At 39.7% G+C, this 16114-nt stretch overlaps 2 protein-coding genes across 2 annotated transcripts; both read right to left on the minus strand.

The window, feature by feature from the left end:
- Positions 1–3596: 3596 nt before the first annotated feature.
- On the minus strand, positions 3597–12365 carry chatb (choline O-acetyltransferase b). The gene is made up of 14 exons (XM_075457708.1): positions 12321–12365; positions 11456–11647; positions 10804–10922; positions 9285–9338; positions 9000–9180; positions 6714–6891; positions 6450–6619; positions 6273–6373; positions 6049–6177; positions 5825–5947; positions 5591–5732; positions 5299–5361; positions 4805–4942; positions 3597–3863 (listed from the first exon to the last, which is right to left on the minus strand). The coding sequence occupies exons 1-14, from the start codon at positions 12363–12365 to the stop codon at positions 3597–3599; spliced, it is 1902 nt and encodes a 633-aa protein (XP_075313823.1).
- A 1405-nt stretch (positions 12366–13770) lies between these two features.
- Positions 13771–16114, minus strand: slc18a3b (solute carrier family 18 member 3b). The gene has a single exon (XM_075457825.1). The coding sequence runs from the start codon at positions 15976–15978 to the stop codon at positions 14410–14412; it is 1569 nt and encodes a 522-aa protein (XP_075313940.1). The 5' UTR covers positions 15979–16114; the 3' UTR covers positions 13771–14409.

Consider the following 16114-nt stretch of genomic DNA (forward strand, 5'->3'; position numbering starts at 1 on the left):
CTATAATTCACAGGTTGTCCCTTCCTAAGAAAGCCTCAAATCTTCAAATATTAGAGTGCATACTTACTGATTCGTGTATCTTATGACAACGTTTTTTCAAAAATGGACGACATGTTTGGCAGGACAACCTTCTACTTCATTAGAAACATGGTCTGTGTCTTACCGTGTTTTTTTTTGGTCTTTTTTTTTTTATTGAGATACTCTGCATGACTGATACAGCTACAGTCAATCTTTGAATGTCGCCACATATTTTATTGGTTATTGTTGCAATGGAGACATCCATTCATTATCTATACCGCTGAATCCGTCGGTCGGGTCGCGGGGGGGCTGGAGCCTATCCCAGCAGTCAATGGGCGAGAGGCAGGGTACACCCTGGACAGGCCGCCAGTCCATCGCAGGGCCACATAGAGACAAACAAGACAAACAACCATGCACGCTCACACTCACTCCTAAGGACAATTTAGAGATGCCAATTAACCTAACATGCATGATTTTTTTGGACAGTGGGAGGAAGCCAGAGTACCTGGAGAGAACCCACGCATACACGGGGAGAACATGCAAACTCCACACAGAAAGGCCCCAGCTCGGTGTTGAACCTGGAACCTTCTTGCTGTGAGGTGACGGTGCTAACCACCACACCACCGTGCGCAATGGAGACAAAGTCTCAAAATCTAGGATTTAATTCGAATCGTTTCAGGTTTAATGTTTGTTAGAAAAATGGTTATACTATAAGAAAAGAAGTAATGTGTGCAACCATGTTTTACGGTGTTGGAAGATTAAGAAGTACTGTGTGCTGGGGGAGTCCTCCTCCTATCTTCTTAGTTTAACCTTGGATGGTGAAGAAGGCCTCCTATCTATACTAGTTGTATCTTCTGTATGAACTTTGATTTACTGACCAAAGAAGTCTTATATGACGTTATGATATTAACTACACTGTACTCATCTAACAAAGACAGTGAAAGGAGGGAACTACAGGAATGTCTCATGACCATGTGTGGCTAACGATTTTGTAGTAGAAAGCATAAATAGCAGAAGTATCATTTTAGAACTCAGACAACCCTGTGTCAGCTTTGCGATATGTTGTGCAGACTTGTCTCCTTGCTGCAAGATTAAACCTTTGTGTTAACAAACTCCGGCGACTCTAAGCCTCATTGGCAGAATTTTCTTAACAATTTGGTCCTTCGACCTGGATCTCAACACCCTTTCCGCCGTCCAGGGTTGGAGCTGAAACCGTGCACGGGGTAGTCCAGGACTCCTAACGAAAGACCTCCAGCTGAATGGTTGTTATTCAGAGGCCAGCTTCCACTGGAAGGGGGAAAGGTGACGAGATCGTATTTTTGAATTAATGGCCAGACTCGCTGGATTCGTGGTCAGGAAATAACTTTGAGTTACTATTTTTGCAAAAAATATTGTGTATTTAACTAAGACCTGTAAAGCCAGTGAAGTTAAATAAAACTGTAATTAACTAAACATTTGTGTTAACTGAAATTCAGCCACTCTGAGTCTCATTGGGAGAATTTTCTTACCATTGTTATTATCATTTAAACTCAAAATGTTGTAGCTGCACAAACTGAATAAACAAACGACACAAAAACTGAAATATTTCACTGTAATGGTCTATTTTTTCCCTGTGCCACCAAACTAATTGGAAGATTTTGTATGATGGAAAACTAAATATATGTTTTTTTCAAAGATATGACAAAAAAACTAACACTGCAAGATAAAGATAAGTTTCTGTTCTTTTTATTCATGGAACTGCAGTTCCATTTTTAATAAATGATTGTTTCATTACAGTTTTAGTTGGTTTTGTTGATATTTCCCTTTTCAAAATAATGATGACATGAGTTTTCATTTCACTAAATATAATAATTCAATAAAACTACATTCATTTTCTCAATACAGTGTTACTCATTAGTTGCCTATCATGGATGTGTTTGATAATAATGAATCAGGCCACATCAATAATATTGTGTGCCCTTAATATTAGTCTTTTGAAATGGATGAAACAAATGGGAAACCCACTGAACAACAGCTGACAAATATTATAGTCTTGTACATGTTTCACTTGTTAGACAACAAAGAGCAAATAGAAACACATTTAGTCAACATGAGAGGTAAATCACTGATTACGTCTAACAGAAAGTTGGTGTTTAAGGCATTTTGTATTCCCTTTAACAATATTCTATCATATTATGTTACATTTTCACATGAATATACAAAAATACAGCTATTGTTTAAGAATGGACATGCACACACATAACTCATAGACTTTACCCTATATGGATGTTCAAATTATCTACAAGGTTCACACTCGCTCAGGCTGATAGATACATAACACACGTGTCATCTGAACTCAGGACAACAAATACTTTCACATCTTTACCACAAATTAACACTGATTTGATCTGCTGCAACTCAAGCCACCACAGATTAAACAAGACCCACAATATACATTTATAAGGGTAATTTACACAGCACTCTTTGTACATTTTCGACTAGAACGACCACATCATATAAAGTGCCACAACTTATTTTAGTGTCCTATATATCTGATTCTCAAAATGAGCAACTGCTGTTAATCTAAGCTGATATAAGGTCCATGCATTTTATGAGCTGATCTGGTAAATTGCACATAGACCCTCACTGCACATTATTGTGTTATTGCACAAAGAACATTCACTGAAACAAGACAGCACCAGCCTTAGTCTACCTCTAAGTGTATTTGAAAATGACTTACAGGACATACACATGTACAGAGAGGTATGCCTCAGTCACCATAGGACTGTAAATAGCTCGTACAGTAGCACTGTTTACAACATTTTACACCTATTAACTATTGCTGTAATATAGAATGCATCCGACAAGAGGACTTCAGATGTGCCACTGAAACCACATCACATATATCACTTTATCTTTACAGACATTTCTCAAAAGCAGTGGTCTACATTTAAAGTTATTTGTTCACATCTTAATATAGATATCTTAAAGTGCCTCATCAGACATACTTCACAAATGCATAACCTCTTTGGCAACCTCACAGTGTCAATACAATAGAATAGATTATTTGAAAATATAAATATAATTAAGCACATTTAAATGGATCTCACAGTGTTGACAAAATGGCACAAGGAGTGAGGTTGGCAGAGTCACATTTATAGGAAGTCACAATTGCTATAAGTCACTCAAATATATTATATATTTTTTTCTTTCATGTATAGTACGTCCCTACTCTACGTATATATTGGGATCATTCAGTTGAATCACTTTCTGACTGAGGAATTGACCCTCAGATCAGTGCTACAAATAGGACATGGCTTCAGTTTCCTAAAGGCAGCAGACCATTTAACGTCAGTCTACCAGGGTCAATGTTGGACCTAAAATCATTCTGTTGTCCGCACAGAAGAAAACTTATTTTCCTGTTTTCATTTATATCTCTTCATATTTACATACTACATATACTTACACATTAACTTTAAGGCTTTGTATTTTGTTGTTAAAGTAATACTATTGCACAAGCAAGACATAAAGGCATCTCAACTGAGTCTAAATCTAGTCATATTGAGCGGAGCAGCGTTAGTGTGTTCTCTCAGTATGGCTTATTTCCCTGATCTGAGAGGCTGGCTGGCTCCCTGGCCGCTGCCGGCCGGTTTGGTAGCCGCAGCGCCACTTCTATTGCACAGGTCCCTGATTTCCAGCAGGCCCTCGTTCAGGGCTTTGACGAAAACGGCCGAGCTCGTCTCTGTGTTCTCCCAAAAACTCGACACACAGAAGATGATGTGGTCTGACTGGGGGTTGTAACAGGCGCCGTAGCCGTTGGGCACCACTGGCCCGTAGCAGCAGAACATTTCCACTGTAGTAGGAACCTGGAGACAAAGCCACATAGACTAGATTAGAACAGCAATAGAGCTGTCCAGAATTTGAGTAAGATGATCTGATTAACTTCCCTTTTGTATTTCAAGAAATATATGAGTTCTTGTAGCTGCTGTTTCAGTATCACCGATGTAAAGTGTGTCATTTGTGGGGAAGTGCGTGCTGACAGATAGTGTTATGATAGAGTACTCGATGCTCTTTGCTCTTTTCCAAGAAAACTAAAGGAAAACTGAAAGTCATTCTGAAGCTACACCATTGCTTCTTCGACAAACAATTGCAACTGTCAGGTCCTGTGATAGTATAGTGTAGTAAGCCCTCTTCATTACGCTTATGTATGTGGCTGCTTGAAAAGGAAATAAAGAAAAAAAACAGCAATTAGTTTGAGTGTGTGTGCTGCCAAGAAAGAGACAGACGATACAGGTCTGTACTGGATAAAATTATTGCTGAGGCAGTTGATTCTGGCTGAGTCTCAAATTAAAAAGACTGTTGCAACAAACACTGAGCCCTCAGATAGAATCCCAAACACCAGCAAAAACTAAGTATCTTTAATTGGTTGTGTGCATTTTCTCAACTTTTCTTTTAGATTGTTGCACTTTTAAAAACTGACCTGTTGTTAAAACCGTTACAGCTAAGTTTAGTGACTCTCTGTTCTTCTGTTTCTATATTGACTACACTCCTCAGTCCTTAATATAACTGTGCTGTCAATAAACTGCTAATTGGTTTGAGCTCAATGATGAACACAAAAAAGTAAAAATAGCACAAATCACAATATTAGCAGGCTTTCTTTCAGGTGCTTTCAGATGAGTTGATGTTTTTTATGATGATCTGAATGATATTCACCTATTGTTATTTCCATTGTCAACCATGACCACTAAATTTAAAACAACAGTTTAAAATGAGAATATGATTTAAATAGAGTAAGAGCTCATGGTACCTGACTGGTAGAGAGGATGAAATGGTTACTGGACACATATGTCTCATCACAGAAGATCTCTGGCTTCTCCATTTTGAGCTCCTTAGAAATCCTTAGAAGCCCAAGGAGGTGATTGTCTATTGCCATTCCTGTAATAGCCTGAAGAACAAACTTTTAGTTAATAATCAATATTCTTTCATTTAGTCAGAAAAATGAACAAGATAAAACGAAAACTCATCAATGAGTATGTCATATTGCATCTTAGGAGTGAGCAAGAATTTACCAGACTAGTCCTAACATGATGCAGCCTGATCTCTGACAAGCTTTTTATTGTCAGGTATCACTGTGGATAATGTAGGCGCCAGCTTTTAACAAGAAGAAATTCCGTAATTCTGCTTTCTTAGGTTTTTCTGGACCCATTTTGGGATCTAAGTCGATTAAGTATTCTTAAATTTACATCTACAAATTCTTTCTATAAAATGAACATGTCTCTAAAAATAGTTTGAAATACTTACTGCGATTGTGTAATTAGTCTGGGCATTAATGGCATCTCTCAGTCGTTTCATTTTTTCTGAATCCTGTTGGAGAGGTAGAAATGATATAAAGAAAAAGCAAAAAGAATGCATTTATAGTGTTGTAGACAAAGACACGTTCTTCATAGATCCATTAGATCTGCAGGGAGATCATCTCTTTGAACTGAGAGACTAGGTTTGGCAAGTCAAGCTGGCTTGTTGCACCTGTTTCATTTAGGGATAAACAGCTATGTGGGAGGTTAGTAATTGGGTGAAAGTGAGAAAAATGACTCACACTGAAAGCTGCTCTCTCATCCGCCATGGACTTCGCAAAGGCCAAGCTCTCGGCAGTGGCTGAGCGAATGTTATCTACCCGACCCTCTTGGAAACGACGTATTGACGCACTCTCGTAAGTGGACACAAGCCTCCCTCTGCATCTGACAGGCACGATTTGAAAGGATGTATGAACGGCATGACATTTCGGTGAAAGAAATATTTGATTTTAATATATGCTGTACACATAATTTACTTGTAAAATGCAAGTTGTAACGCGACTTGTATAAAAGCATCTGGACTCATCTTCTGTTTTTTGATAAATTCTTTCCCATAAGCTGTAAATCTGCATACATCCATGTCAAGATTATTCACCAGTCTGAAGGAGAAAACAGAAAAGTTATGTGAAATATCTTTGTGCATACTTGTAATTATTTGTAAACATAGTTGGATTTATGGATTTGTTTGTGTTGGTCTTGCCTCTGGAGTCTTTCTCCAGATGCCTCTAAGAGTCCTTGGATATGAGGGTTACATTTCCAGAGCAGCCTTCTTGGATGAGGAAGATCCCTCATGCTGGAGGACCTAACTGCCTTGGAGGGACTCCCTGTTCTGTTCACAATAACAACCCTTTTGTTTCCTGCACTTCAAAGCCTCCGAGGCATTCATTAAGATGACAATATTCTTGCTGCAATGCGCCAACTTACACGTATTTGATCAGGTATTCAGAGCACTGCACCAAAACTATTCCCTCGAATGGTGAATGGTCACACACCACCCCACATATCCCGTCCATCCCTACAACAAACTGAGCAAAAATGGATGAGGTAATTACTCAAACTTTACATTCATGGACAACTGAAGAGCCTGGAATAAGATCCTACCTGCATTGACTTGTCATACCAGCGATTTGCTCCATTCTTCTCACGGCCTCCACCATGTAGCATCATCAGGGCCCTGTTGGTATCACTGGGCTGCAAGCCGCAGGGCTCATCCAGACACACCACACAAACACAATTCTCAATCAGTGCCAAAGAGTCCCGGTTGGTCGAATCTTGGATAGAAGAAGGGAGGAAAATTCACTTGTCCGAAAATTGCTTATAAAATCTATTTTTTTATTGATTTGTAATAAAGTTGTGCTGAGAAACCTTTTGTTAATGCCTCTCTAGCTTGAGCCCATTCTGTTCTCCCGTCTGATGTCAAGTTACCAAAAGGAGGGTGTCTTTCTTTAGTGTTTTCTGACATTTTCATGATTTTCTCCAGTTGGTGGAAAATCTCCATCTCATTGAGTTGCTTGCTGTTTGCGACTACATCCAACACGAAAAACTAGTGAGAAAAATAGGTTTCAGTGATCACGTCACCTGAAAGACATATGACATGACCTTTGTAGGCGATATGTTGAATTGTATCCTCAGCATTAGTGCTTGTTAACTGAGCCCATGTTGTTCAGTATTTAATCAGCTGACATGATAAGAACATTAGCAATAATGACAAGGACCAAATACAGCCTATTTATGCCAACAATATGGCTTCTCTTCTGCTTGTAGTTAAACATGCGTCTCAAGGAAAGCTCATATACAAAGTTCCACATTTAATTAGAAGTAATTAAGTTAACTCCTTCCATCTCCATGGGGATGGACCCACATGTGCAGCAGACTGATAGCTCCCAGAATTCTTTCCAGATGAGAGCTCCTGCAGATGTTGGCGGTATAGGTTTAATGCATTTGTCTGAATGATGAAAATCATAACTTGGGTACTTTGGGAGAAATGAGACATAAATGGGCACAGACTACAGATTAGAGTTAGGTTGGCTCTGTGCTGTGGAGTCAGATGCAGGTGCAGTATTTAACCAAAAACTAAAGAAAACCAAAGAAAACCAAACAAAAAAACTCACAAAAAGTTCCAGAAAACTGTAACTGAACAAGGTCAGTAGATCAATTTTGCCTTCCCCTCCTTGTTGACATTATGGTTTTTTGCTTTAAAATTCTGTTTGAAGACTTCTATTATGTTCATGAGACCATGCGAAATCTTCAAGCTCCATTCCAAATACTTCTTAGATAAGATCTTTTGAAATTTGACCTTTGGAGCTAAGCATAGTCATATATGTGATTCTATCAAGGTATTTTATTTGAATGATCAAATGATAAAAGAGGTAATGTAGCATCTTCCAAATATTCATACAATTGAAAAAAAGTTTCAGCAAATTCTACAGAAAAAAGTTGCATATGCAACAAGAACCAACATTTCTATTCAGGACCGTGAATACACATGAAGATATCCTCTGATAATGTAAGATTTTTCATCCTGATAGAAAATATTTCATATTAACATGCCTGTCATCCAAAATTCAGCAACAAATGAGTAAATTATATTTAGGGTTTAGTAACTTCAATACATTTTTTTTCTTAATGAATGAATAACAGTGACTATAATCATTATTGAGGCTTGAAGTGATGGATTTTGCACGGTCCCGTGACTTTATTGGATTTTTTACACAAAATTTTGTTTTCCTTTGTTTCATTACATTTTATCTATGTATTTATTTATTCATTTGAGGGTCAGTGGAGTTGCTGTTTAGGGATTCCTCCAGAATCAAATCAATGAGGGTGTAGCTCATATATATACAGTATATATATATATATATATATATATATATATATATATATATATATATATATATATATATATATATATATATGTGGTCACCAGTTACATAATATTCTTGTTATAGCAGAGCTTCAACTCTCTAAAATGTCCCACATAAAGTCATTCCAGTGAAAACTCACGAAGTAGCTGTGAGAGAGTTAGCTTGGAAATATGAGTGATGAGAACTCTATATCTCCTAGCTCCTGCTAGATGAGATACAACGTGGCCATTAAACAATATCTCTTCTGACATTTTCTGGTAGGTACTTCCTGGTAAGCCAGTCCATCTTTGATATTCTGGCCATTTAAATATTCAAATAAACACTTAAACATCTTGAGATAACACTACTCTAGGCAGTTTCATAAAGGCACAGTGTTTTAGCCTTCAACTTATTACTTGCAGTCTATATCTCTTATCCCACCAGGACGTAAAATGATGCAGTTAACGACACTGTCAAATGATCTACCACTAATAGTTCTAATAGGAGTCGTATTGTTTAGTCTGCCCCATGAACAAAATGGGACCGTGATACAGGTGTTCTTTCTCAAAGTACAGACAGTGACATGTTTTCAAGCCATGTTTGGTGTTTAGAATAGTAATTTTCTTTATAATCTAAGGAATAAATATGATTAAAAAAAAAGCTAACTAGTTTATCAGCATCATCGGATAAACTAAACGTAATATGAAAATATCTGTTCATCCTCTCATAGATTCTCTGGACAGAGCACACTCTTCAGATAGAGGCATGAAGGCCTGTGAAAAGTTTCATCAAAGACCAGTGTGCTGACCTGGTTTTTGCACGCCACTATTATGTGCTCCGGCGCTGAGGAGGCTGCATCCATTTGGACCTTCAGTATGTCTGTCTTTAAACCTGGATAGCGGTAGGAGGTGAAGAGGTGGTAGTACTGCTCCATGCACAGTGGAGTCCCTGCTAGCTGGCCACGAGCGAAATCCACTGGCAGTGCTCGCCTGAGAGACATTACACACGTTTTATCTGACTCATTATCAGAGTTTTAAAGGTGAATTCACAGTCGTTGCAGGGAGACAGGTAATCCATTACGAACTGAACTTACTCATCAACGAGAGCCTTATACTCCAACACCCCTCTGATGAGACGAGCTGCAAATCTTAAAAGAGTGAGAAGGATGAAATTTCAAAAACATGGTGGAGAGTTTGCTGCGAGACACTGAACATACAAAGCAGACTGGCCGATGACCATAATTAGATATGCTCCCATCCCTCAAAAGACTAACAGTAATCAAATCACGGTGAATTACTAGGATACAGTGAGCGAGCTGTGTGTGTTTATCTTGGTGAGAGAGAGCCGGTCCGTATGTGTGAGTGGGCAGTGTGAGCAAATAGGGAAAACACAGCGCCCTGTCAGGTCGAATGTTGTATGTCATTTGTCTTGGCGTTATTACGTCCAAAGTCAGATCAATACAAAGGAGGCAGCCGCAGAGCACCGCACCCACAAATGAGGCTTGACTAGCAGTCTCTGCGGAGAGTTTGGCCCTGTCACTCCCAATCTAATAAGTGGCCGTGTCAGTAGATTACCAGCTGCTTGGGGTGCTCTGGAAATATTCAGTTTGTGCGCCCGAGCTGACAAAAGCTAATGCTGAGTTACAGAGCTGGACGGACCGGTATAATGTCTAGTGACTCATTTAATAATAGGAATGACTGTAATTCAGATCTTAATCTGCGCCTCTGTCTGCTGAGAAGCATAAACCCTGTCAGCAGCTGAAGAGATGTATGCTTTATGTTGTTACTGATACTGTGAATTTTATTTTCAGTTAGTGCATATCAGCTTCACGAAATTGCTCCCCTGCAGCAGTTTGCATTTCACAAGCTGAACTTTTGAGATTTTGAATCTTTCTGTGAAATGTGCTGCATGTGTAGTTGTTTTATTCTACAGCAGTTATAGAGATCCTACAACTCCCTTGTGGTACTTGTAATTTGTTAACTGTGTGTTAAAGTGAGCACTTTTAATCAAGTAAAAAAGACAAAAAATAATTTCCATAGGCTCCTGTTTCAACAACTGTGAGAGAGATTTTTAAAGCCTTAAGTGTTAAAAAAAAGTTTATTTTAGGCAAAACTAGAAGGTGGATTCTTAGAAAGGGATGCGACTTTTTTATGATTATCTGACAGTTTTGAGGAGAAATATAAATCATGTTAATTAGGAAAGCACAGTAAACGAGGTGTATGTACATAAGGAATAATACTTGCTTAATTTGTATTCCATTCTATTTATGCTATATATGCTTCCACGAGATGAATGTGCCCCTTTATCTGTAAATATAATCACAGCAAAACTGTATTTTTTTTACAACTTCAAACTTTTCATGCTAATGTTATGTCCTGCAAATGGATTTCAGCAGATCATGTTTTTTTATAATGTTTAACATGTTGCTCTTTTTTTCAGGATGAAAGGATATGGCACAAGCTTCTCCTATGATTTGTTTTTTTCACCCGACACAGCTTTATCGGGGACTCTGGTGCTTCGCAGCCACTGACCGGTGGAGGGAAAAGTCAAAAACTCAACTTTTAACAATTTTAAATTTGAACACCACCGAAAACCACAAGTCCAGCACATACCCGAGGGCATCTTTTTGATCCCTGAATGCCTGCTTTGGGAACACCATGGCGGGACTCGAGTTGACAGGTAGGGCCAACCTATTGTTCAGGTACATGTCCTCCAGCCAGTAGTCATAGACCTGAATGTAAACATACTTTGTGAGAGGACTCAATGTTATTACTTTCAGAGTTGAGACCTGTGGAAAACTGAGTAAAAATGTGTTTTTTTTTACAATGTATCATCTGCCAAGTGAAAAAAGAGGTGAGGGAGAGGCAATGTGGGAGTGGGAGTGTGATAGACTTCACTGAGCAAGATGAGCTTTGGACTGACCAATCACCCAGACATTGGAGGGCACATTGAAGCAGTCAAGACTCAATAAATCTTCATCATCAAGTGTAACACATTTTTCGACTATTGTCAATGTTATACTTTTTTTTGGTAAATTTTTATCTTCTATAACATACAAACTAAGACAATGTTAATTTTCAGACCCAGATTAGCATACATATGTATATATATATTTGAACAAATGTTTATAGTTTATAGGTAATGACAGAGATCTTTATTGATGAAGTAAAAACTGTGTAGGACATACTCTATTTCCTGTCTTTTTCCAGTTCATGCACACACAATAAGGAGCACCAGTGCTGTTTATCTGTTCCATAAGATTACCCAGTTAGTTGTCTTGTCTCTCCGCTCTAAAAGCTTCTGCTGCAGAACTTCTCCAACACCTCCGGGAGACCCAAACTTCTCCACAATGGCCTTAGTCTTCTTAAACTGCTCCTCCTTCACCAGGTGCTGGATGCACCTCAAGTAAGTGTCGAGGGTTTGTTTCAGTGGTGGCACAGGGACCTTTGGCAACACCTAATAAAAAAAACAACAAACTGGGATTAATGCTCAAAAGGATAAATGGAAGGACAGCAGCTGCTCAACATTTTTATGTATTTCCCCTGATTCAGTGTTAATTTGAAGTAATTCCTTCACATGTTTTTTTTTTTAGTTCTTTTATCGTGAGAGACCAAGTTAATATTTAATCTTAAACGCTTCAAGGCCTATTCTAGAATAATTTCCACCTCCTTGTGGATATTGTTGGAAAATGCAAATTGATAATCTTTTCTGTATGATGTTGGATGATTTGCATAATGAGCGCTGTTGATAAGCCAATATGTTAATATTGATAAGTTCAATGCAGTTGCGGAAGTAGTTGGTTTGTCGAACTTTTCATACGGTGTTAACTAAACAAATTGAATTATTCAGCAATCAAACTACAGTCATCACAATCCAGTAACAATCATAAGCTGGGTGGACGTATTAAATGACTGCACAGGGAAGCGTACACCATGATTTTACAACGTTAAAGATGAACGGCCTACGGTGCAATATTCCCCTGGCGGTCAGTTAGGTCAGTGAAGCTGGCGCTGTCCGCAGTGCTGAAATAAAGCTGTGCTACTTTATCAATTTCAGTCCCACGGACAGAGACACCGGTCGGTGTTTGCAGTAAACAATTTGAACGTGATAAAGTAATATGTTTTCATACTTGGCTGCCTTGGTCGTTTGCCGCGGCTTTCTCCAAGATTGGCATGTTTGCAGTCCAGTCCGGTGAAGGGGAAATAATGTGGAGACTGTCTCAGTTCAGCCGCTCCTGCTAAAGCATTGCCAGACATTTAAAAGAGGACAGCAAAGAAAAAAAACGTAGTAAATACAATTAGACCCATTGAGAAATGCAGCTACAGTCTGAAAGTCAGCCAGCGCGCATCTATTCTTCATCACTTTGTAGCCTAATGCAATTTGCTGCTTTTCCTTGAATTCCAGCTGTGCCCTATCACTCACCACTGCAAAAAGATATATATATATATATCTTTAAAAAAACTCATTTAATTTCTCTCATTTATGTATTCCTAAACTATCTGAAACTGTTTGCCCTCAAAAATAAATAAAAAAAGTACTTAAAAAGATGTATTTTGATTTGAAAAAAAAAAAATCATGATTGAATGGAAGTTGTTTTAAAGAAAAGTGGACTTAAAAGTAGTAAGCTCAGAGTCAATTTTCGATCCACGGCCAAGAAGCACATTTGATGATAACTTTTCAAATTCGCACAAAATCTTATTTGTTACTTTCTGAGAAAGAATTTAAAAAGCCTCACCTGATTGATGCAGAACTGTAGAGGTCAGAGAAGTGTGTCGAAATTTCTCTCCACGTCCACGCCGTGATAACCCATTAGAGTAAGGCTCCGTTTGGGCGCTGGACTGCTCCCCGGTCCTCACGCCTCGCCATAAGGCTGCAGCTCCACATTTAAAGTGCGTCTTGGAAAAGATACCGAAGGTGTTTGCGTTTACCTACCCCCTTGAGGCAAGAAACTCCTCCCATCGAAATCCATTCGCGGAACATATTATCTGACAGCTTACTTCCCCCCTCCCGCCCACTTCCGAAAGTAATTTGTTATATATAAAAAAGGGCTGAGCGTGGGTTTTCGGTGTGTAATTCAGGTTCCAGTGGGTTAACAGAGATTCAAAATGTGGTGCTAGACTGTTTATCTCCCCACAAAGTGTTTCAATCAGTTTTTTGACAACATGGGATGCCCCTGTGTGAGCAATGAATCATTTCCCCCCGCTGCTTTCTAAACTATGTCGGCTTACTTGGACTTGTTTTTTAGTTTTCATAATGTGACTAATGTTCCCGACTGTGAAACACTTGTAACCTGTAATTATTTTTTATTTATGTTTCTTGTCGTTCATACACAAGGAAATACACTGGGGTGTATGTGTTGCTTCTTGAAGCCAAATGCGTAACTTGAATCTCTTTACCGTCTCAAAGAAATAACTTCCGTTCTACTTTTTTCCTCATTTCTTTGGAATGAAAACAAAGTCACTACTGTCACACAGATCCAAAGACATTTATTAAAACCACCACTGTTAAAATGAATACATATTTGTTCATTTTAAGGAGACTGACTTGAATGGCGACGTCTTGACAAAAAGTTCCCCTGCACGCAAACAGGCGCTCGCGCACACACACGTTTAGAGATCCACGTAAACAATTTACATTGTGCTATATCCACATATGTACAATTTCATTTATTATGATACAGTTACTTTCAAACTACGAAAAATGATACCAAGCAGGCCCACACAGTTAAAAAATAAATAAATTCACGATATTTCAGACAACCCGTAAAAAGAGTGAAAGAAACAGAGGCCTTTGATGTGCAAGTTAAAAAGAAAATTTCCTCAGAGACTAAAAATATAGGCTATTTTGTGTAAGGGGGGATGTGCTGCTTATAGTTGGTCCCACATAATCTTGTACGCACATTGATCTATTTATATATTTCCATAACACTCAGTAATACACACATAAATTCAAGAGTTGCTTATAAATCTCTCACAAAAACTCCAGTTATACGTCCATAATAAACGCCAAATAGATTTGTTAGACACAATGAAATCACAGTGAATAAAAAAAAGACAAAAATCAACCTTGGAAAACGGGTCACACAATCATGATTTTGGTGACTGGGTCTTTATATTGCGCATCAGTACATACATAAAAGTTTAAATCACTATTTAGTACTTGCCTGCCTCATCCAGGCTATAAAACTCCACGCGGTTCCGGATGGCGCTCAGACCGGTCTAAGTGAACTCCGGACCGGACGACTCCTCTGACACGGACCTTTGTGCTTTGAAAGGGTCGAACCCATTTTCATCAACTGACAGGCAATTCCCTGCCGAACTGTAGCCCTTCTTTTTAGCTCTCCTCTCCTCCATCTTAATCGTGTCGTAAAGTCCCTGCGGTGCTTCGTCTAACAGGTTATCTCTCTCTGAGTGGGACGGTTTCATTTGCCACACGTTGCGCAGCAGCAGCAGGGCTGGTGCGTAAAGCACATTGACGAGACCCATACCCAGATTAAGTTGTACAAAACCGCTAGTGTGCACTATATGCCCGGCAACTATAGGACCCATAGCGTAAGCAACAGAATAGGAAATATCTGCTATCGCATAAACGCTGCCGTACACAGATACATGACGCATGTCAACTAAAAAGGCAAGTGTCGGCAGCAGGGCGGTGTCTACCAGAGCAATCCCAAAACAAATGCCACACAACGGGGCGATAAGCTGGCCAAAAGTTTTGCATGCAGGAACCGTGCAGGAGCTCGCGCCTATTATAACCATACCTAAAGCTCCGTAGAACCACTGCAAATGTGGATTCTGTGCTGCCAATTTAACAGTTATATACACACCGAGAACATGAGGGAAGAAAGCAGGCAGCCAGGTGATTCCCATTTCCCACTGAGAGGAGTGCATGGTGGTCTCCATCCAGTTGGCTATGGTGGGCTCTAGAAAGGCAAGTGGGATGTTGGCCACTGTCAGCGCCCCGGCCACGACAGCTATGTAGGGGTCGATCATGAGTTTGTATATGGGGGTACCAACTGGCATGTTCTCTCTAGTCCTGTTGGAGAAGGGCTTTATCACCGTCAGCAGCAGAAAGCCGTCCGCCAGGCAAATGCAGGCGAGCACGATGAAGGGCACTTTTTTGCCCACAAACTCGTACAGGACGCCCCCGAAGGGAGGCGCTACCAGACTCCCGAAAGAGATAAACGCCAGAGCGATGCCGAGCGCCCGGCTCCTCTCTGCCTCCTCCGTGTATTTGTCGGCTATCATCGCGATCCCAGATGTGTCCGCGAAAGCAGACCCCAGACCTTGCAAACTTCTGGCCGCGAAGAGGGTCGCGTAGTTCTCCCCAAAGGCAAATATGCAGGTGGATACGAACATGACAGTGAGTCCAATTAAAAGAGGGATATCATATCCGACCCGGTCAATGAAAGTTCCCGACAGCGGGTTAACTAAGAGCTGGAGGATGGCTTTGGATGCAAAAAGTACTCCTATCTGAACATCTAAATCGTCTTTGTTGATTTTGTTTTGACTTGTGCTGTTTGCTGAAGTGTTGGGGTGCATCACTACGTGGACGTGCTCCGACTGCTCATTCTCCAGATCAGCAAGATAGTCTGGAATAATTGGCACGATTACCATGTAGAGCATATTGTCCAGCAGGAGAGCCACGCAAACAATCACTAATATGATCCGTCTTTGCTGGTGAGGATCCCTCATCGCGGTGCCTAGCTGCTTGGTTCTTTCGCCCATCTCGGACAGTTTTAAGGCGGCTGATTTGGCCAGCCCGGACGACCCTCCTTCTCCATCCATGGTGTGCTTTTTCTTTAAATGAATTTCGGTTCAAATTGGAAGTTGTGCTTCTCTCGTCTTCTGTCGATCTTTCAACACCTCGGATGAGTCATTGCTGTTTTTTCTACATTGATGTGATGCTCTCCGTCCTCACCTC

Source organism: Odontesthes bonariensis, chromosome 23 (genome assembly GCF_027942865.1).
Source record: "Odontesthes bonariensis isolate fOdoBon6 chromosome 23, fOdoBon6.hap1, whole genome shotgun sequence".
In the NCBI taxonomy this organism is placed as follows: Eukaryota; Metazoa; Chordata; class Actinopteri; order Atheriniformes; family Atherinopsidae; genus Odontesthes; species Odontesthes bonariensis.